General features: G+C 36.2%; 1 protein-coding gene across 1 annotated transcript in view; it reads left to right on the top strand.

Annotated features, from left to right (window-relative positions):
* LOC106868096 (phospholipase D1) overlaps positions 1-23,271 on the top strand; it is a 147,571-nt gene that overhangs the window by 94,555 nt on the left and 29,745 nt on the right. Inside the window, exons 3-9 of the mRNA XM_014913212.3 lie at positions 2,024-2,152; positions 6,781-6,886; positions 12,334-12,399; positions 15,622-15,773; positions 17,005-17,157; positions 18,611-18,760; positions 20,424-20,507. Coding sequence (XP_014768698.1) covers positions 2,024-2,152; positions 6,781-6,886; positions 12,334-12,399; positions 15,622-15,773; positions 17,005-17,157; positions 18,611-18,760; positions 20,424-20,507 — 840 coding nt within the window. The remainder of the gene's footprint in view (positions 1-2,023; positions 2,153-6,780; positions 6,887-12,333; positions 12,400-15,621; positions 15,774-17,004; positions 17,158-18,610; positions 18,761-20,423; positions 20,508-23,271) is intronic.

The raw sequence follows: 23,271 nt of genomic DNA on the forward strand, positions 1-23,271 counted from the left end.
AACAATCACATCATTGAAATCTCAAAGCTATGAGATGATGCATGATTAATTCGAAATGTGAATAAAGAAGCATTATAGGCACAGATGAGGTTGTGTGGTAAGAAGCTTGCTTCACAACCACATGGTTCTGGGGCTCAGTCCCACCTTGAGCAAATAGGGTCTTCTACTATAGCTTTGGGCCAACCAAAGCCTTGTGAGTGGATTTGGAAGACGGAAACTGAAAAAAGCCCATCATATACACATGTGTGGTGTGTATGTGTCACCACTGCCTGGCAGTTGGTGTTGGTTTGTTTACATCCTTGTAACTTAGTGGTTTGACAAAAAAAGACTGATAGAATAAGTACCAGGTTTTAAAAAAACATAAATACCAGGGATTGATTCATTTGACAAAGAAGTTCTTCAAGGTGGTGCCCCAGCATGGCCACAGTCTAATGACTGAAACAGACAAATGTTATTTCACAGAATAATCTTAATCCCAAAAGGTTGAGTCTCAATAGCTCTGACCAGTTGGTTGTCAAGAGAAAAATGAGTAAAATACAATAAAACAAAAGCCCTGCTGTCATGCAGGGTTTTGGTTCAATCATATTGTGTGCATTAGGGGGAGAACTGTCTAATTGATTGGTGATTAGTGAACTTGAGTATTAAGTTGATGTCACTTGTTGACAAGCTAAGATAAGATAGACATGTCTAAACTTGTGAAACCTATTGAATTACTGAAAATCTCATTGACTTAGTAATGTTCTCTTAATTGGTGTTGTTGTTGTTGTTAGATTGATTTTGCTTTTTAGCCCCAGGTCATTCTTGACCCAGTACCCCTAACTTCTGATCAAAGTATTCCAACTGTATCCTGTTTAGGATTTGAACTCTGAATGTAAAGAACAAATACTTCAAAGCATTTTTTACCCCCAGTACTCTAATGGTTCTGCCACATCATTGTAATAACATGGTTGCATGGCTACATGATTAAGAAGTTTGATTTCCAGCTACATGGTTTTAATTGTGATCTTTCTGTATGAGATGCAGTGAGCACATATCTTCTGCCTTTGGAGTTAGATTTGGCAGACAGAAACTATGAGGAAACTTGTTGCGCTCATGTGTGTGTGTGACCGTTACAACTATTACATAATTCTGGGCTTTCAGAAACAGCTGTTGAACTTAAAATACATGCACTCTCCCCTTAGTTTTTTGTACTTTTTGTACTCCATGTAAATTTATGCATAAGTGTTCATCTCCTGGATAGTTTCAGTTTTTGTTTCTCTCTCTATATATATATCTATATATCCCTAGATGTGTATATATATGTATGTACGAAATGTCACTAAGCATTTTGCCTGGAGTGCTAATGGTAAGAAATTTGCTTCCAAACAACATGGCTCCAGGTTCAGTGTCTTCCTCCAAATTTCCAGCCTTGCCCCTATAGTAGGAAGGATTATTATTAATATTATTATTATTATTATTATTATTATTATTATTATTATTATTATGGTAAGCTGGTAGAATCATTAGCATGCCAGACAAAATGCTTAGTGGCATTCTACCATGGTCAACTTTGCTTTTCATCTTTTTGGGGTCACTGTAATTGACTAGCCCCTCTCTCAAAATTTCAGGCCTAGTGCATATAGTTGAAAGGATTATCATCATCATCATCATCATCATCATCTTCATAGCAAGCTGGCAGAATTGTTAGCCTGCCAACAAAATGCTTAGCAGTATTTCTTCCAGCTTTATATCCTGAGTTCGGAATGGTCAACTTTGCCTTTTGTCCCTTCAGGGTCAGTAAAATAAGTATCAGTTGAGTGCTCGGATCAATGTAATTGACCTACTCCTTCCCCTAAAAGTGCTAACCTTGTGCCTATAATAGAAGGAATTACAGGCTTTATATAATAAAATCTTTAATATCCATCTCAGAAATCATCATTGGTAAAGGTTATTATTTCTTTTTCAGAAAATTTAGCATTTTTTTAACAAGTACTTTTTAAACATATTTTTATATATTTCTTTTATATTTTTCTTTTTTTGTTAGATATAAAGTTGATTTGGTACATGAAAATCACCACTGGACAATTTATCGACGCTATAAACATTTCCGCAGTCTTCATGAACAACTCATGTTGTTCTTGGCTGGACTTCGGCTTCCGGTTCCAACAAAGCAGTGAGTGTTTTGTTTTATCATAAAACTGTTCTTTTTGTCCTCATTTTTTAAAATCTTTTGTTGCCTGACTCCAATAACTGACAAATACTGACATATCATAACTGGTGAAACAGGCTCTACTGTAGATCATTATAAACCCAACTGTTAATACACCAGTAGACATATTGAAGTTAAACATCGTAATGTATTAGTTATGTTTTAATATATAAATACGAAGATAGTTACAAAAGAAACAGGTAGTAATAAAAATAAACATGTTTTTGCATTTCAACTTAATCAAGCTTTAATAATGAGTTTAAATTTTGGTAGAATGCCATGCATTTATAAAGGTGTTTAATCAGTTATGTGTGGTTACTCTTCATAAAAAATTGTGTTTATTAATGGTCTGGTTGAGAGAAGGAACTGTTGTAGCCATGGTCTTCATTTAACATTGCTTAATGTCCAAAGTCTTCATTTATCTTCCGACACCAGTGAGATTGATGTGGTTGATGTTTTTCCTGAACATAGGCACAGGCATGGCTGTGTGGTAAGAAGCTTGCTTCCCAGCCACATGGCTCTGGGTTCAGTCCCACTATGTGGCATCTTGAGCAAATGTCTTCTTCTATAGTCTTGGGCTGACCAAATACTTGCGAGTGGATTTGGTAGACTGAAACTGCTTGAAGCCCATTGTATCTATGTATATATTTGTGTATGAGTGTGTGTATGTCTTTGTGTTTGTTTGTCCCCCACCACCACCACCTGGAAATTAGTGTTGGTATGTTTACATCCCTGTAACCTAGCAGTTCAGCAAAAAACAAAAAAACTGATAGAATAAGTACTACGCTTAAAAGAAAAAAACCGGAACTACTGGGATCGATTCATTTGACTAAAGATCTTTCAAGGCAGTGCCCCAGCATGGTCACAATCTTATGACTGAAACAAATAAAAAGACAAACAACAACAACAAGATGACAGTTGCAAGAAAAGCATGGTCAGTGAAAGATTTCCAGCAGGACTGGGCATATGTGGTTAGTAGAGGGCCTGAGGTCGAAAGAACAAGGCTGGGCACAGTGTGGATGGAGTTTGATCAACAGTTTGGTTACTCAAGGTTGATCATTTGGCTTCAGTCACTCAAATTTAGTCACTCAAATCTCATCATTTGGGTTTGGTGACTAAAGTTTGATCATTTGGCTTTAGTCACTCAAGTTTAGCTATTTGGCCTTGGTCACTTAGATTTGGTCATTTTGCTTTGGTGACTAAAATTCAGTCTTTTGAGTTTGATCATTCAAGTTCAGTCATTTGGATTTGGACACTCAAGTTTTATCATTTGCATTTGGTCACTCAAATTTGGTTACTCAATTTTGGTCATTTGAGTTTGGTTGGTTAACTCTGGTTATTACAAACTCAAATTTGACCTATTTTTTATGAGATTCAATCCAGATATTGAGCAGTGGGAAACAAAATACAATATCTTGCTGTATTTAGTTTATCTCTCCTCCTATTTGTTTATATTTTCTCTTTGTTTATTTATCTAATCAAACCATCAAATCTGTCAACACTATTTTGCTCTCTCTCTCTCTCTCTCTCTCTCTCTCTCTCTCTCTCTCTCTCTCTCTCTCTCTCTCTCTCTCTCTCTCTCTCTCTCTCTCTCTCTCTCTCTCTCTCTCTTTTGTTATGATAGCTACTTCAGTTTCCTTAGCCGCGCAAAACTTACACAAATAATTAATAGCTGTTATACATTTCCTTAAATAAACTGATGCTCTGTCAGTTACAATGATAAGGGTTCTAATTGACCTGATCAATGGAACCGCTTGCTCATGAAATTAACACACAAGTGGCTGAGCACTCCACAGACAGTGTATCCTTAACATAGTTCTCGAGGAGATTCAGTGAGGCTCAGAATGTGACAAGGCTGACCCACAGAACTACAAGTACTACTTACATTTGCTAGCTAAGTCAACTAGGAGCAAAGTGAAGTGAAGTGTCTTGCTCAAGGACACAGTGCAACACCAGGATATGACCTCGTGACTACGTGCTAAATACCCTTACAATAAGCTATGGGCCTTCACTGTGTTTCCGTGTATGAAATAACCAAATAGATGTCTTAAATGAAATAGTTACATTGTTTTGTTCATGTGAACGATCATTGAATTGTTGATATAATAATAATAATAATGATAATAATGATTATTTCAAATTTTTGCCCCATGGGCAGATTGTGAAAGGTGGGATGAGTCAATTACATCAACACCAGTGTTCAACTGGTGTTTATTTAATTGACCCCAAAAGGATGAAAGGCAAAGTTGACCTCTGTGGAATTTGAACTCAGAACATAGCAACAGGTGAAATACCGCTAAGCATTTCGGCCCCCATGCTAACGATTCTGCTTTAATAATAATAATTATTATTAAAGCAGAATTATTATTATTATGATTATTATTATTTCAAATTTTTGCCATAAGGGTATCTTGGGGGACATGGAGATGAGTCAATTACATCGACCCCAGTATTCAACTGGTGCTTATTTTATTGACCCCCGAAAGGATGAAAGACAAAATTGACCTCGGCAGAATTTGAACTTAGAATGTAGCAATGGGCGAAATACCACTAAGCATTTCGTCCAGCGTGTGAATGTTTCTACCAGCTCGCTACCTTGAATAATGATAATAATAATCCTTTCTACTATTGGCACAAAGCCTAAAATTTGGGATGTAAGGGCCTAGTCAATTACATCAACCCCAGTGTTCAACTGGTACTTATTTCAATGACCCTGAGAGGATGACAGGCAAAGTCAACCTTGGTGGAATTTGAACCCAGAACATAAAAACAGATGAAAATGAAATGCCATTAAGCATATCGCCTGGCATGCTAATGATTCTGCCAGTTCACCACCACCTCATAATAATAATGATAATTATTATTATTATAGTTTCAACACTAAAGGGTAGATCAAGAAAGTTTAAATGTTGGAATGGCAAAGAGCAAAAGTAAGTTGAGTAGAGCAGAGGTCATTGTTGAATATATTGCAGTAATGATAGTTAAAGAGGCAGATGTAGGGCAAGTTTGCCAACAAACCAAAGATTAGAGGTAATTTGTAAGAATCGTTTTGGGGTCAGGTGGAGTGATGGGGGGTTTTGGGGGAGGCTTTTATTTTTTTTCCTCTTAATGTCTGATCATATAACTTTCTTCAATACGACCGACTGCAAAATTACCAAGGCAGATGTGACATTTGAAATACCAATGCAAATTACCAATATTGGCATAAATCAAGAATTTTTTGAAAATTCCAGCTTGCCTGAGATGATATTTTTTTTTGCTGTTGTTTTTTATTTTTTTATTATTTTTTTTTTTTATTGGTTAACAGCTGTGAGAAAAATTATATTAAAACACTGGGGAACGTATAAATTTATTCTGCAGAAGAATAAATTTCTCTTGTCACACTGTAAACAGTCTCAACTCCAGCAATATTTTAGAGCAAAGCTAAATCTGTATTCATAATACCGAACGTGCGACAGCTGTTTAAGCAAACTAACCATTTTAATCTTAATTATGTAACTACTAATTTTTTTTTTATTCATGGGGAGCCTGGTATTGGTGGTGGTGGCGATGGCAGTGATGGTGGTGAAGATTTATTGATAAATTCAAGCAGTTTCTTAACGGGGCTATATGTCAAACTGTGGTGTAGCACGGACAGTCCTTCCCCACCCCCAACAATTTTACCATTACAACCACAACTACCATTCTGTAAAGTGGTATCCAACTGCCAAAACAGACAGTGGATATTGATGTAGTTCCCTGGATTGCCAGCTCCTATCAAACCGTGCAACCCATGTCAGCATGGAAGACGGACATTAAATGATGATGATGATTGAACAATCACTTAATGCTAGCAGGATAGGTGATAGGTAAATATTGTGTCTCAAATTGATGTTTCTAATGTCAAAGACCATTTTACATTGAGAATCTTAGTGGTCAATTCCTTCATAATTTTGATCCTCAGGATTATTTCTCATGACAAACGTTGAATGAAGGTGAAATACCTTGTTTCTGCTGGACACAAGTTTATTCTGTTCTTTTACTGGGCCCAGTCATTGGACCATGATATTGTTAGAGGTGGGACCTTTCAGGGTGTCAGTGATTATATTGAGACCCCAGTATCTGTTTTATGAACCTTTAAAGTATGAAAGACTAAGCTGACTTTGGTAGGGTTTGAACTCACCACCTAAAGGGGTATAACCAAATATTACGTGGTATTTTGTGTGACACTCAACCAATTCTGCCAGTTTACACATAAATACATGGACCCTCGTTGTCTGTGTATTTACATGATCTTTAACTGTCTTCAATCATTCATCTGTGGCCATACTGGAGCTCCACCACATAGACTATTATAGATTACAAAACTCTGTTGATATTCTGTTATTTCTAACACTATAGTATTAATAATATTTATGATGTCTATTTTTTTATTTTATAACATTTTTTATTTTGTTTCCTACATATTTTATATACATTTTATTCTATTTATTAATGTATTCCTATAATTAATTTCATTTAACTTTATGTAATTTTATTTATTTATTTCTCTTTTTATATTTTCTTTGCCTATCTATGTATTTAATATATATCTATTTTTATTTTTTATGTAGACACCGGGAGAAGAAGAAGTCTTTCCGTGGTGAGAAATCCACACTACCAAGATTTCCTTTAATTCCAGACCAGTTTATTCGAGAAGAAAACATTCCTTTACGAACAGTTAGTTTTCACTATATTATTATTATTATTATTATTATTATTATTATGAAGGCAGTAAGCTGACAGAATCATTAGTACACCAGGCAAAATGCTTAATGGTATTTTGTCTGCTGCTACATTTTGAGTTCAAATTCTGCCCAGGTCGACTTTGCCTTTTATCCTTTTGGGGTCGATGAATTAATTACCAGTGAAACAATGGAGTCGATGTAATCAACAAGTTCCCTCCCTCAAATTTCAAACCTTGTGCCTATAGTAGAAAGGATTATTATTATAATGGTGTATTTGTGCAGGTGTTCTAGTATGTATTTGTCACCCTATTTCTATCAATACTACAACAGTTCCTATTTTTCAGAACCAGTTAATTGTAAACAATTTAACACCCAAGCGCACCAGAGATACCTGTTTCTTCTCTCCTCACTAGAATCAGACAATTAGGCATAGCTGTGCAGTGGGACTGAACCCAAGACCACATGCCTGGGAAGCAAACTACTTAACCACACAGCCATACCTGTGCCTAAACCACTACAGAAAATTAACTTTGATGATTAAAAATAATCTACCATTTTGGGGGGCTTTTTGCCTTTTTTTTTCAGAATGTTGAAGTGGGCTATTTGGACTCTGGTGATTTGGCATTGGAGGCAAATTCTCAACTCCCCCCCCCTCTCTCTCTCTCTTTCTCTCTCTCTCTCTCTCTCTTTCTCTCTCTCTCACAAGCATGCACATGTGATAGAAATATACACATACAGTTAGAAAGAGAGAGTGAGAGGAGAAAATATTACGAATTTATTAATTAAACTCGGCTGACATAAACACTCTCCCTCTCCTCAGACACATAAGGAGAAATATTCTCACACACATAAACAGACAGACAGCCAGACAGTGAGAGAGAAATATTAAAACAGCTGATGTCAAAACAGTCAGTGCCAAAACAATTGTGCCAAAATGTCTCCTATCCTAACCCCTCTCCACTCTGGCTATTATTCCAATTCCTTCCAGCCTAGAACATTGACCTTATAAAATTCTCTTCTTACCAACATTGTATTTCTGGCAGTTGTCAACCTGCAGATGTTCAGGCTGAACTTCCACATCAGTACTTTTTAACATTTTGTAGTTCAATGCTGTCTTTCACAGAATGCTATTTCAGTGAAATGCCCAATTCAATATGTTCCGAGAGAAAAGAAAAGAAAAAGAAATGCAGCAGATTATTTTAATCATCATACAGAAGCTGATTCTGTGCAGTGGTTTAGGTGTAGATATGGCTATGTGGTTAACAAGCTTGTTTTCCAAACATATAGTTTTGGATTCAGTCCCACTGTATTGCACCTTGGGCAGGTGTCCTCTACTATATCATCAGCCCAGCCAAAGCCTTGTGAGTGGATTTGGTAGAAGGAAACTGAAAGAGACCCACTGTGTATGTATGTATTGTGAAGGTGCATAGCTTAGTGGTTAGGTTATTTGACTCACAATCATAAGGTCATAAGTTTGATACCCAGCAGTGTCCTTGAGCAAGAAAACTTTATTTCATGTTGCTTCTGTCCACTCAGTTGGCAAAAGTGACTTCTACTTGTAATTCAAAAGGTCAGCCTTGTTACATTCTGTGTCATGCTAAATCTCCCCGGTAACTATAGGATATGTATTGTCTGTGGAGTGCTCAACCACTTGCCTGTTAATTTCATGAGCAGGCTGTTCCGTTGATCGGATGAACTGGAATGCTCGTCAGCATAGACAACAGATTGCCAGTTAGTTTATGTATGTATAGCTGAGTATGTGAGTGTGTATGTGTATAGGTACACATGATGTATGCATGTTTGTCTTTGTGTGTGTGTGTTTATATCCCCTTGTCTTGACAAAATATGTTACTGTCACCTTCATGCAAGCTGTGTCCTTCATTTCTAGTTTTAAATGGAAACATGTCTAGACATGGGAAAATATTACCTTGTTTGGAAACAGGTGAGAGTTAGCAACAAGAAGGACATCTGACTGTAGAAAATTTGCCTCAGTGAATTCTGTCTGACCCATGCAAGCATGGAAAAGTGGACATTAAAACGATGCTGGTGATTTTTCTTATACTCCTCTATCCAGCATGAGTTTCCTTTTAGATATTTTCAAGGATAATAATAATAATAATAATAATAATAATAATGATCATTGTATACACTGCTCAGGTGCATACAGCTTCTCAGGAAAGGGTAAAAGATGGGACAGAAAGCTGAAATAATTAAAGTAAAGACAAAAAAAATATTTCTGTTTTCTGCTCCAATTCCTGCTAACTTTCAAAACAAATGTTACTGGATGTAAAAATGAGAAGTTTAGAAATAGAATCTATAATAAATTAGGCAAAACCAAAATTATGAGGTTCTGTTTGTATAAATATGATCCTGAAATATAAACCTTGTTGTAGTTAATGGTTGGGTAAAGTCAATCTAAATGACACCCCCTCCACCAACACCACTTCCATCATACTTTCATTGCTCCCACCTATTACCAAATATTTGGAACGAAAACAAATACATATTTGTAACACAAGAGTATATTGAGCACTTTTATGTGTTTATAACACAAATCCCCACCCAAAATAATATATTTATATGTATGTATAAGTGTATATGTATATATATATATATGTATATGTGAAAATGCATATACATAATATACAGTGTTAGTCGAAGGAGTTATACATGGTGGAGATATCCGGTGTTGGTAATTGTCATATATAACACTGTTAGTGACCGTTAGGTTAGTCCCTCTGATTACTAGTAATGCCCTTGTTAAAAACTAATGTATATAAATATGGGCTATGTAAAAGAATAATAAAAATGGTAAAGAGTAAATAAATAAAAATCAATAAAAATATAACGTGTTATGTGAGTCGGCAATCTAGCTTTAAAGTGAATATATTATAGAGGATTATATGTCCTGGTGTACAATGTAGAATTTTAAATAGTTTGGTTAATCAGGGTAATTTAATTTAAAATTGTGATGTGATGTTAAATTATACTCTGTGGTAAATGGAATGGTTAGGGGAGCTAATAAGATGTTAGGCCAGTCAGCTAGTAACCTGTAATGTAGGCATTTGTGGTATTTAGAGAATAAGAATTTATCTTTATGCAAACATGTTGTATTTTTCTTGTCTCATTTATTAAGTAATTCTGATTTGGCCATTAAAATGAAGAATTTCTCATTTATGCTTAAATTACAGCGACTATTATTAAGGTTATATGAAGACGTTTTGACTAGGATATGCCCTTCTGATCTATAATTAATGTTTTTGTCTTTCAGTTTCCAGATGTAACTACTTACCACAGAGCATAATTTAACATCACATCACAACTTTAAATTAAATTACCCTGATTAACCAAACTATTTAAAATTCTATCACTTCATGTCCATGTTTCATACTGACATGGGTTGAATGGTTTGATAGAATCTAACAGGTCTATCAAATCCACTCACAAGGCTTTGGACTGTCTGAGGCTATAGTAGAAGACTCTTGTCCCAGGATTCATGCAGTAGAACTGAACCTGGAACCATGTGGTTGAGAAGCAAAGTTCTTACTACACAGCCACGCCTGCATCCCTTCCTAGAACTTATCTATATCTGAGCTGAAAGCTGAAGGTGTTAGGTGTCTAGGTCTTGAAGACATGACCAATTCCAGTAACAGGTTATAAATAACCAGGCCTTTAGTTGACTGTCTAATAATTTATTGATTTATCTAGTTGTGATTCTCTTGCAGTTCCTTTTGAGAGATTTGAAAAATAAAATATCAAATTTGTATAATTAATCAATTTCTGTGAATGGTAGTAGAAGTTAGACATTTTAACAAACTGGTTAATCGAGAGCTTATTTTTTATATTTTAATTTGATAATGCTTTCTTCTTTTTTTTTTTCCTTAATCTTCCACCATTCCATGATCTTCCATAATAAAGGCCTGCTGTAAACTGTCAGTAATTATTTAATTAAAAACTAATTTTTCAGGCCTAATAAGTGCAAGTATGGCTGTGTGGTTAAGAATATAGTTTCAAAATTATATGGGTTTGTGTTTAATGAAACTGTGTGGTTTTTATCTGTCAGTGTTTTCTACCTTTGCCCCAAGTTGACCATTGACCAGTTGACCAATGCCTTGTGAGTGAAAGTTAATAGATTTAAACAATATTGATACATTGTGCATGTGTGTTTGTATGTATGTGTATATGTGTGTGTTTGATCATCATCATTGTCATCTTTTTTTTAAATGTCTAATTTTCGTGCTTGTATTGGTCTGACAGAATTCATTGTGGTAGATTTTCTATGGCCAGATGCCCTTCCTGTCACCAACCCTCACCTGTTTCCAAGCAACATAATATTTCCCCACAACCAGACAATGATTCCACAGGATATTGGAAATGACAAACAGTTACATTCATTTATAACTACACACACACATGCGTTCGCACGCGCTCACTTTACACAAGTGTCTTAAAAGAAAAAGAACACTTTCAGTAATGAAGTTCAATGTGACTTCACTGGCTCGTGGAGGAGGTAGCATTGGGGGTGGTGTACATTTTATTTATTCATTATTTCAAGGAAAGCAGCTTATTTGTTTATTTGTCTTATAATGCATTATGGGAATAATGTGATTAGATTCACTTCAACATTTAAATTTAATTTGCCAAAATATTTTCGTAGCTTTGAGACCGCAACCTGTTGAAGCGAATCTAACGGTTTTTGTGTGTTTCTTAAATGGCTTATAAACAGCTTCCACACTGCAATTGTTTTCATTCCAGCACACAATCTCAGATCAGGTCGCTTGCTATGCAAGTACATTTCCTAAATACAAAAGATTCATTTTAGGGAAAGGTCTACAAACGTACTACTTTATCAATTTACTTTTCTACTTAAACCTTTAGCAGTTAAACCAGTAATATCTGGTGATGTCCAGCCAAAATATTCTGTTTTATATTCAAAGTGGCTAGATCTGGCCTCTCACACTTACCCTGCAACTTCATTCTGGAAACATACAAACACATCATTGAAATCTCAAACAATGAGATAATGCATGGTTAATTCAAAATAATGTGAATAAGTAAGGACAGAATAATCTGAACACTAAAAGGGTTAAATTCATAAAAAAGAAAAAGAGGCTGAAAGCTTCCCAAATGTGCAGGGGAGGATTTGTGGCAGAACATAGTTGGGGAGTAAGGATTGCAACTAGCTGAAAAGGTTCTTCTTAATGTAAGACTGTTTTTTTTTTTTTTAGGGAGCTGATGACCGAGTGACATAACAGAGTTTCTCTATTTCTATTAAATAATTCATGCATACACACACTCGCTTGCGTATGTGTCTGTTTAAGTGTGTGCACGGGTGTCGGTGGAACTTGTTTTCAATAATATCTGTTGATGAAAATTTCCATGTTTCTTCAAATAGACATTTATCACTAAAGCTGATTGATTTTCTTTTAATTTTGATAGAAACAACTGGAAGAATATCTTCAATGTGCTCTAAAATGCCGAATGTACAGAAATCATATAGAAATGGTATGGAAAGTAGCTTTTCATCACTCTTTTATGATATTGTTTGAAGTCTGTATTGAGATATATATTTGCCTTCATCTTTATTTCTTCCTTTCAAATTTCTTTCTTCTTCATTTTTCTTTCACTTCTTGTCATCTTCTTCTTTCTTCATTTCTTTCCTTTCTCTTCTCTATTCTTCATTCTTTCCTTCCATCTTTTTCCTTCAAATTCCTTCATTTTTTTCTTTAATTTCCTTTTCAGCTTTTATCTATACTTTAAAAAAATTTTTTTACTTGTTTCAATCATTAGACTGTGGCCATGCTGGGGCACACACCTTGAAGAATTTTTGTCAAACAAATCAACCTCAGTACTTATTATTTTTTCCTAAAGCCTGGTACTTAATCTATCAGTTTTCTTTTGCTTAACTGCTAAGTTACAGGGATGTAAACACATCATTTCTTATATATGTGTGTGTATGTATATATATATATATATATATATATATATGACAGGATTCCTCACAGTTTTATTCTACCAAATTTACTCACAAAGCATTATTTGACCTGGAGCTGTAGTAGAAGACACACACTTGCTTAACGTGCTGCACAGTGGGACTGAACCCAGAACCTTGTGGTTGCAAAGCAAGCTTCTTAACCACACAGCCATGCCTGCCCCTTCTTCACCTTTATTTTCATCTTCCATTTTTCTTCTTCAACTTCTTTTCTTCGTATCCCTTGTTCTTTTCCATCTCTCGTTCTTTGCCATCCTTTCTTCCTTCCATTTTCTCTCTTCTTCACTTTCATTCCGTTCCTCCTCTCCTATAATTCATCCCATACAGTCCTAAATCTCCAGCATTTCCTGCGGTGGCCACCACTAATGAGTTTCCTCTAGTGTTCAACATAGAATCATCACCCCCCCCACCCTGTCCAATAAGACTGATTTCTTATCCCTGGCCTCAGCCTCCTCTTCAACCCACACTCCTCTTCCACCCCTCTTCTCCTATTCTTCCACCCCCTCCTCTTCTACTCCTATTTTTCCACCGCCTCCTCTTCCACTCCCTCCTCTTCCACTCCCTCCTCTTCCACTCCCTCCTCTTCCACCCCTTTTTCTTTTCCCATTATACATATACCCGAGTTGTGTTTGTGCATATATTGCACAGAGAAAGATTCTATGGCTTCTATTTATATTAAGACACTTTGTTGACGAATTGATTTCACATGATTAAGATTAATGTTGACTGGAACAGATTGATGGAAAGAAAGGACCACAGGGTACTGTAATTGACACCATCTCTAGTTGCTTGTTGCTATTGTAGATGATGATGATGGTGGTGGTGGTGAAGGTGGTGGTGGTGAAGGTGGTGAAGATGATGGTGGTGGTGGTGATAGTGGTGAAGATGGTAATGATGATGTTGATGATAATAGTGGTGATGATGAAAATAGTCATGGTGGTGGTGCAGTGATGGCAGTGGTGTAGTAGTAGTAGTAGTAATAGTAGTAGTAGTAGTAGTAGATGATATTGATGAAGTTTCAAAATGTTGGGTTTATTCAGCTCTTCAGTTTTTGAAGTGGCAGCTTCACCAATCAAGATTAGCGAGACACAAACAAAGCTGCAATGTTAGAATAACATTACTGATAAAACCAATGAGAACTAAACATTGAGGTAAACCACAATAACAGAAATAACCGAATCAGTGGTGTCAAGACTTGTACTGTTTGGTGATGTGTCTTTGTTGCTTTCCTATTACACCATTCTTCCTGCTTTTCTGTTTAAGTTACTTACCAACAACCAGACTGTAGCCATCATTGTCTCTCTTCCATTACTCCCCTTTCCTACCATTCTCTCACTCCCAGCATTCTGTTAACCTTCATCTCCCCCACACTTTCTCTTCTTTCACCTCCTTGGTCATCAATCTCTTGTCTATTCTCACTCTTGATCAGGTTTACCTTAAATGAATGGACACAATGTAAAGCAGCAAGGACTCTTTAGTTTTCCAAAGGCCATGGCAACATCTCCAATATACTTTATAAAGGAATGAGTAAATGAATGGGAACAATGGAGGGTAGGGAGGACCCTTCCGTCTTGCTAAATATATTGGAACCTTGGTTTACGAATGCTTCTCATCACATACTTTTAATTTCTCTTAACTTAACTTCCCCCGACTTATTCAGTTACAATAGTTGATCCTCCAGCAGCCAGCTGGCAGAAATGTTAGCACTCCGGGTGAAGTGCTTACCACTATTTCGTCTATCTTTACGTTGTGAGTTCAAATTCTGCTGAGGTCAACTTTGCCTTTCGTCTTTCAGGGTTGATAAATTAAGTACCAGTTGCGTACTGGGGTCAATCTAATCAATTGGCCCCTCCCTAAAAATTTTGGGTCCTTATGCCTAGAGTAGAAAAGAATAGTTCATCCTCCTCCTTTGCCTCCCTAACCACTCCTACTAATGGCATTGCCCTGTTCTATACTATATCATGTACTAGTGTTAATAAGCACATATATTATTATGAATATATTACTAAACACATATATTAGTGATAATAAGCATATATATTAGTGTGAATAAACATGTGAAAAGGAGTAAAGACCCCCTTCGGTCATGAATGACCATTGGATTGCACCTAGAAAGTTCCCCTCCAAGGCACAAGTCCAGCCAAGGGTGTTTATGGTAGACCAGCAGTCGCCCATGTATACCAACCTTCTCTCTCCGTGCCATCGATGTTGTCCAAGGGAAAGGCAATGGCTGATACAGCTTGGCACTAGTGACATTGCAACTCATTTCTACAGCTGAGTGAACTGGAGCAACATGCTCAAGAACTTGACCTCATGATCATAAGCTCGAAGCTCTAACCACTGAGCCATATACCTTTACATGTATTAGTGTGAATAAACCCATACAATAACATTGCACTTCCACTCATATAAACACACACCCATACAATGTTTATAAAACCTTGTGCAGCTACTGCTGAATGCAATAAATATATACAGTGTTGTATTACAATTCTGATAAGATTAATGTGAACTAGAGACATGCAATGCTAAAATTATTCTTGAAATATAAATCTGAAATAAAATAAAGAAAAACCTGTAGAGGTGTTTTGCCCAAACACTTACGGATATCTTCTCATATTACACACCAAACATTCTTTGTGTTTTATAAATTTACCTGATGAAAATATAAAAGATTAGCATTGTTTCTCATTGTATTTGTTTTTTTCTTATTTCTTTTTTTATATATTCCCTAGCTAAAATTCTTAGAAATCAGCCGCCTGTCTTTTATTAAAGAACTTGGTTGTAAAAGGAAAGAGGGTATGGTAATGAAATCTCCTGGAGGTCGGTCTACGAGTTGTCTGAATTGTAAGAACATGTTCCAAGTTAGCAGAACTTGGCATAAAAGGTAAGAAGGGGTTGTTGTTGTTATAAGTGTAATGGTGATGTCCCAGCATGGCCACAGCCTCTGGCTGAAACAAGTAAAAGTAAAATGCTGTTGATTGTTGTTTGATCTCAAGAGAGATCTGATCAATCAAACTTGGGATCTGTCATAAATGCCTTTTGGTATTTGTTCTCTTTGCATTCTGAGTTCCAATCCTGCCATAGCCAACTGGGAAGGTTGACTTAATCCCTCACTCAGTTTAACATCACCACCTGGCAACTTGAGTACCTTTAGCAGATTCTGTTCTGTTGCAAGCATTCAAGTCATTCACTGGTTCAGGGATACTCTCCTTCCTCCCACCCTCCTTCTTTCCTACTCCCTCTTTCCTTCCCTCATCCCTTCAATTCTCTCTCTCTCCCCTCTAGTCTCAGGGAACCTGTGAAGGATCATGTACACTGCCCTTCTCTTCTGAGAGGGACTGTGTATTTCTAAAAGAAATTTAAAAAAAAAAAACACCCCTTTTTATTATAATCCCTTCTACATATTTTATCCCAATAGTTGACTGATGCTTTATTTTATCAATCCCCCACTCAAGAAGAATGAAAGACACAATTGAATTCAGAATGTAAAAAGTGTAACTAAATACCGCAGGCATTCTGCTAATTCAGCCCCAATATTAGTTGATAACAGGAATAAATTAACTGGGAGGAGGGGGGGGCGAGATTTCCAAATCAGTGTAGAAAGAATATTATGTAACATAGCACAGACATGCGTGTCCTTTTCATTTGCAGCTGTCTCTGTGTTGTGTGTGACTGTCTCCCTCTTCTGTCTACGTGTGTGTGTGTGTGTGTGTAACCTTACAAAGATGTTTCATGTATTCTTGTATTCTGTTAAGTGGTTGGCATTAAAAAAGACATCCAGCTGTAGAAACCATGCTAAAGCTTTTATTGGGACCTGAAGCAGCTCTGCAGCTTGTCAGACCCTATCAAACCATCCAACCCATGCCAGCAAGGAAAACATACATTAAATGTAGATGATCCTAACAGATGGCTCATCATTAAAGACATTGTTTATATTCACTTATATTCTAACAAATGGTTATATTTATGTTTATGTTTATATTCTATATATATATATATATATATATATATATGTGTGTGTGTTTATATTCTCTCTCTCTCTATTTCTCTCATACACACACACACACACCCACACACATATATGTCATATGTTTATAATGTTTCTATTGCCACAGATGGTTCATCATAAAAGACACATTTCTTACCTTCCTCCGTCCACACGATGGTGCTGTCCGAGATGTAATTTTACTCGATTCAGATTTTGATATAAAATCTGGTTATTTTGAAACTGGTGTACCTCATGGAATTCTGATAAAAAATTCTTGCCGGTTTGTATCATTTCCCATCCTTAAAATTCTATATTAAACTCAACGTGCCATCAACACTGTTGTATCATTTTGTAAACAGAGCTAGATAATTTGCTTCATTCTGGTACGATATTAGTGAGAGAAGCAAAGACAGTGCTGGTGACCTTTCTACTGCCTCTTGGAGATTGGTGAGGGAAACAGAGAAAGAAACTCCAGTTTCATCCTTTTGTTACCATATTTCTATTGAAATACACCACTTTTGTTTCAATTAATTTTGAAAATCATGAAGACTTTCGTAAAGCAATTTTGTCATTATTAAACTGGTATTTGCATCATAAATTTACATATTTTATGAAAGGTTTTAGTTTAGATCACTTTAAGGATGAAGTGTGTTTCATAGAATTAGGGCAGCTTCAGGCAGGTTGGTATCAAAAGGGTTAAGAAGAGCTGCAGTAGAAAGCAGCACATCACTATGTTGAGTTATCCTCAAACTGAAGACTTGGTCTAAACCAGTAGTTCTCAACCAGGGTCCACATGACCTTTGTGGGTCCGTATAAAATTTTGTTGTTAAAATTGAAGTGCAATAAATTGCTTATACTTCTACAGTACACAAAAGTCATGCACCACAACTTGACATTTTATTTATATTATTATTATTATTATTATTATTATTGCATTTGTCTTCACATTTTGAGTTCAAATTCTGCCAAGGTCAACTTTGCCTTTCATCCTATCAGAGTCGGTGAAAAAAGTACCAGTTGAGTACTGGGGTCGATGTAATTGACTTGCCTCCTTCCTCAAAATTTCAGGCCTTTTTCCTGTAGTAGAAAGGATTATTATTATTATTATTATTATTATTATTATTATTATTATTATTATTATTATTATTATTATTATTATTATAAGGCGGTAAGCTGGCAGAATCATTAGCATGCTGGGCAACATTCTATTCTGAGTTCAAATTCCGCCAGGGTTGACCTTGCCTTTCATCTTTTTACTTCTTGTCACCAAGGGTTTGAACAAAACAAGAGAGAAAGAGAGACTGGCTGACTTCTGTGAGCATTTGTGGGAGAAATTAACCAAATTTTGGCACAAGGCCAGTAATTTCAGGGGAGGGAGATTACATTCACCCCAGTGTTCAACTGGTACTATTTTATTGACCCCGAAAAACATGAAAGACAACATCAACCTCAGTGGAATTTGAACTCAGAATGTAGACAGACGATGTGCTGCCAAGTATTTTGCCTGGCATGTAAACAACTCTGCTAGCTCGCAGCCATATATGGTATCAGTAATCAAGAAAATGAATGAAAACTTGGTTTCCTTTTTTTTAACTGGAAGATCTGCTGCAAATCAATAGTAATTAGCAAAATGGTAATGAGAGAATCAGGTTTAATTCATTAAATTCTTCTTGTAATGAAAAATACATAAGAAACGTCTTTGTGAAGAAACTGTTTTGTTCTTTGATAATCAGAGAACTGCTGTTTAGTTGCTGGACACATCGAAAACAGGTGGAATGGTCTGATCAGATTAAAATGATTGCTGAAGGAACTGGTAAAGAATACACTGAAGAGAAACGGTTTAATTCTTTTGCTCCAATTCGAACTGATTCCCATGGAACCTGGTAAGTAATAAAACTACTTTCATCTAAATTACACCAAATATTACTTTGTTATTTGTTCTGTGAGTTTTACACAGGAAAAGAAAGAAACACTGTAAATATCAGAAATAACCTTCTTGCATTGTGTAAACACTGGTGCGAGGGGTGCATGGCCCAGTGGCTGGGGTTTTCAGCTCATGATTATAAGGTTGTGAGTTTGATTCCTGGTATCAGTAAAGGTGATGAGCTGGCAGAATCATTAGAATGCTAAAAGAAATGCTTAGCGGTATTTCGCACATCACTAAGTTCTGAGTTCAAATTCCGCCGAGGTCGACTTTGCCTTTCATCCTTTAGGGGTCAATGAATTAAGTACCAGTTGTGTACTGGGGTCGATCTAATTGACTGCCCCCACTCCTCCAGCTCCCTCTGGCTCCCATGCCAGTGGCACGTAAAACACCATCTAAATGTGGTCAATGCCAACCCCTTTTGGCTCCCGTGCCGGTGGTGCATACAAGCACCATTCAAACATAGTCGATGCCAGTGGTTGGCATTAGGAAGGGCATCCAGCTGTAGAAACACTGCCAGATCAGATTGGAGCCTGGTGCAACCTCCTGGCTTCCCTGACCCCCATTCAAACCGTCCAACCCATGCCAGCATGGAAAACGGACGTTAAACGATGATGGTAATGAACAACTTGTAGTGTTTTTATTGGATATATGTACCAACCTGGAATAAAGTAACGTCTACACTTGTATTTTTCCTTTCCTTATAAAACTTTATATATATATATATATATATATCAAGCTGATTTAGCCTCTTTCACCTTCCCTTGGTGTACCTCTTCTAATTTACTAAAAGCATTCTAAGTCTTTTGTAATACTGTTGTATTATTATAGCTTAGGCTTACATGTTCTTCTCAGACTGGCTTACTTGAAGACATTGTTCTTCTGCATGTGTTTTACCTACTATGGTTTGTGCTTAGCAGGGGCCCTTTACTCATTTGAAGTCAATTCCTGCTAAGCCAATATATATATATATATATATATGTATATATATATATATATATATATATGTATTTTAAAGAGATTTGTTGTGTAAGGCTGGAACAATGCAAGAAGGTACAAAGGGAAAAGAAAGCAAAACAAATTTGCAGTTTTACATTGTATTGTCCTGAAGAAGGGGTCATAAGCCTGAAATATAGAAATACAAAGTAAAACTGCAAATTTGCTTTGTGTTTTTTTTTTCTCCTTTTGTAGTTTACTTTGTTCCAGCCTTACACAACGAATCTCTTTAAAATTATTCCACACAATGCCTCACCAAAACTACCTCGTGTGTGTGTGTGTGTGTGTATACTTGTGAGTGTGTGAGGTATGTGTATACATGCACACGCATACGTGTGTGTCTGTGGTTCAGAAAACGAAGCAAGACTTGGGTAAAAATGGCAAAAGCTTATTTCAGGATGCTGAACTTCACAAAAGAATGCAGATAAATGGCAAGACATGAGAGGAGTTTGAAATCAGTGCAGGGATGTGGAATGAATATGGTTTTGGCTTCACTGGCAAAATACTAAACAATATTATCACCATCACCATCATCATCATCACCATCAACAATATATTAAAGTCAGCAGAAACCATTAAATGCTAAAATGAAATACCAAAATGCTGCTGTTCTTCTTTTCTTCTAGGTTTGTTGATGGAGATCTTTATTTTGAGTCTGTGGCAGATGTTTTAGAGGCAGCAACTGAGGAGATATTTATCACTGATTGGTGGTAGGTGTATTAGTCTTATTACAAAGATATTCTATGTGTCTTATTCTCTACTCTTTGTTCTCTCTTTCTCTCTCTCATTCAATCTATTTCTCTCTTATTCTTCCTCTCCCTCCATTCCTCTCTCTCTCTGTTTTTTTCTTTTCTTTCATTCACTCTGTGTGTGTGTATATATATATGTGTGTGTGTGTGTTTCTCTCTCTCTCTCTCTCTTTCTCTCTCTCTCTCTCTTTCTCTCTCTCTCTCTCTCTCTCTCTCTCTCTGTATATATATATATATATATATATATATATAGGTAGATAGCTAAGTAGATATATTTTTATATATGTATATATTCGTATATATGTATTTATCTGTGTATATAGATATATATATATTTGTATACATATATATTTGTGTGCGTGTGTGTGTATTTTTTTCTCTATGTATATCTTACTCTCTGTATGCATAGCACATGCATGCAGACACACACTTTCTCTCTCTGTATATCACACTTTCTGTATTTATAACGCATACACACACACATACAACCCCAACCTATCTTATTTTACAAAATTTCTTTTCCATTTCTTGTTATATCCATGTTACAGTTGCAACATCACACAGCTATTTGTAAAATCACAAAATCACTTGTAAATGTTTTTCAAAATGTTAAAAAAAACCCCCCCCCAAAAAAACACCCCAAATCCTCCATGTATGCTAGCAAATACATGGAGCATGTTTAATCCTACATAAAATGTCAGACCTCATCTCTTCTCTCATGTCATGAATTAACTGTTTTTGTCTAATGAAGATTACTTTTACTTTCTTAGCTTGTATAGTCTTAAGAGTAATAACTGAGATGGCAGGAAGAAAAATTGCTGAGTTATTTTCTAAGTGCTTTGATCTAAGATTATGAATCAAAGCAGAAATGATTATTATATACAGGGGAAAAATTAAAAAAATTCTGTTACAAGTAATGTCTGTTACAAGAAATTTTTTTAGATGCTTCTTATAATAATAATAATAATAATCCTTTCTACTAAAGGCACAAGGCCTGAAATTTTAGGGGAAGGGGCTACTTGATTACATCAACCGCAGTACTCAACTGGTACTTGCTTTATCGACCCTGAAAGGATGAAAGACAAAGTCGACCTCAGTGGAATTTGAACTCAGGGTATAGAGATAGACAAAATGCCATGGTGTGGATTCTACCAACTCGCCACCTTAAGTGGAGTGATATCAAGAAAATTAATTTATGGTAACTGAGAAAGAATGAAAAACTTATCAAAAAGATAAAAGATTTAATTTCTGTTGAATTTCTAGAAATGTTTATATTTGCTTGGTCAGGAAGAAAGCACTATACCCATGATCTTTACGGCCCCTTTAAGACCTGAGATCAACAAGGTTAATGTTCTTAAAACTAGCAAGATCAACAGGGTTAATGCAATTTCATGTTATTGCTGTTGGAAAATCATTGGCAGAGAAGGGATTCCAGAAAACCAATGTCCTGTGGGCGGCGGTGGTGGTGGTGGTGGTGGTGGTGGGGACGATATGACAAAGTGGTTTGTATGATTGAATCAGGAGGAATAGGATGAGTGATGAGAGCTGGAAAGATGGGTGAATCAGTGAACTCAGATTGATGTGGTTCAAGATCAGCCAGTTCCCTAGAGTTTAGGGCCAATGGCATTACAGGGATAAGGCAAGAAGTTTAGGGACCTTGTTTAGTGAGATGGGGCTGGGTTTGAAGCATTTTAGTGAATTCATTGTAAGCAATATTTTAGTTTAAGTCATAACTCTAGATTTGAACAGATTAAATAGTGTGTGTGGGGGGATGGTGGCAGTGATGGTGATGGTGGAACTGTGTTGAGAAGAATGTGTGGGGCGGAGGGAGGGGTGAGGCTATGGAAGCTAGATGTTATAAATATTATGAAGCTTGATATAAATAAACCTCTCCACTGTGGTGTTATACTGTGACAACCATCGTTGTTTCTTTCTCGATAAACTGGAGCAGAATGTAGAATATATTCAACAACAATGGTGTCAGCTTTACAAATTCATGTGCGCAGTTGAGTCAGTGAACACATACTTATGTACTATGCATGCATACATACACACATACAAAGACAAACGTGCACATAGAGATATAGACATATTTATACAGGCACACATCATATACAGCCACTCACACATATGCACACACACACACAAACATATACATAAAGACAGACACATCTTACATGCACACATGCTCATGCATGCACACACACACACACACACACACACACACACACACACACACACTTTATATATGCTCACGCACAGTTACCATATAACAATAGTTATCCAAGTTTGCTTGAGGCCATAGTATGGTGACAATAACATTATGAGGTGTGTGTGTGTGTATACTGCAAACATTCACCGTTTCTATTTAACTTAGCAGCACAAATTCTTGATAAGCTGCTCTAAAGAGAATGAATTGTGGAAGATCGGAAGTAATTTCATAAACTGATCTCATCTAGTTAATTATTATATTATTAATAACTATTAATAGCAGTTTGTGTGTGTGTGTGTGGCCTTCAGAAGCTCCTTTAAATTGGTGAGATGGATATACAGTTGGTGTTCTTTATTTTTTCAATGGACTGTGCTTGTCATCTCACAAAAGAAATTATTATTATTGTTAATAATAATGATAATATAAAAGATGGGCTGCAGCAAATATTCTGCTCAATACCACAGATTTGCTTGTCAGTTGTTTGACCTTAACCAGTTGAGCTTATCCTTTAGT

The sequence above is a fragment of the Octopus bimaculoides genome, chromosome 21 (assembly GCF_046866305.1).
Source record: "Octopus bimaculoides isolate indiv1 chromosome 21, ASM4686630v1, whole genome shotgun sequence".
In the NCBI taxonomy this organism is placed as follows: domain Eukaryota; kingdom Metazoa; phylum Mollusca; class Cephalopoda; order Octopoda; family Octopodidae; genus Octopus; species Octopus bimaculoides.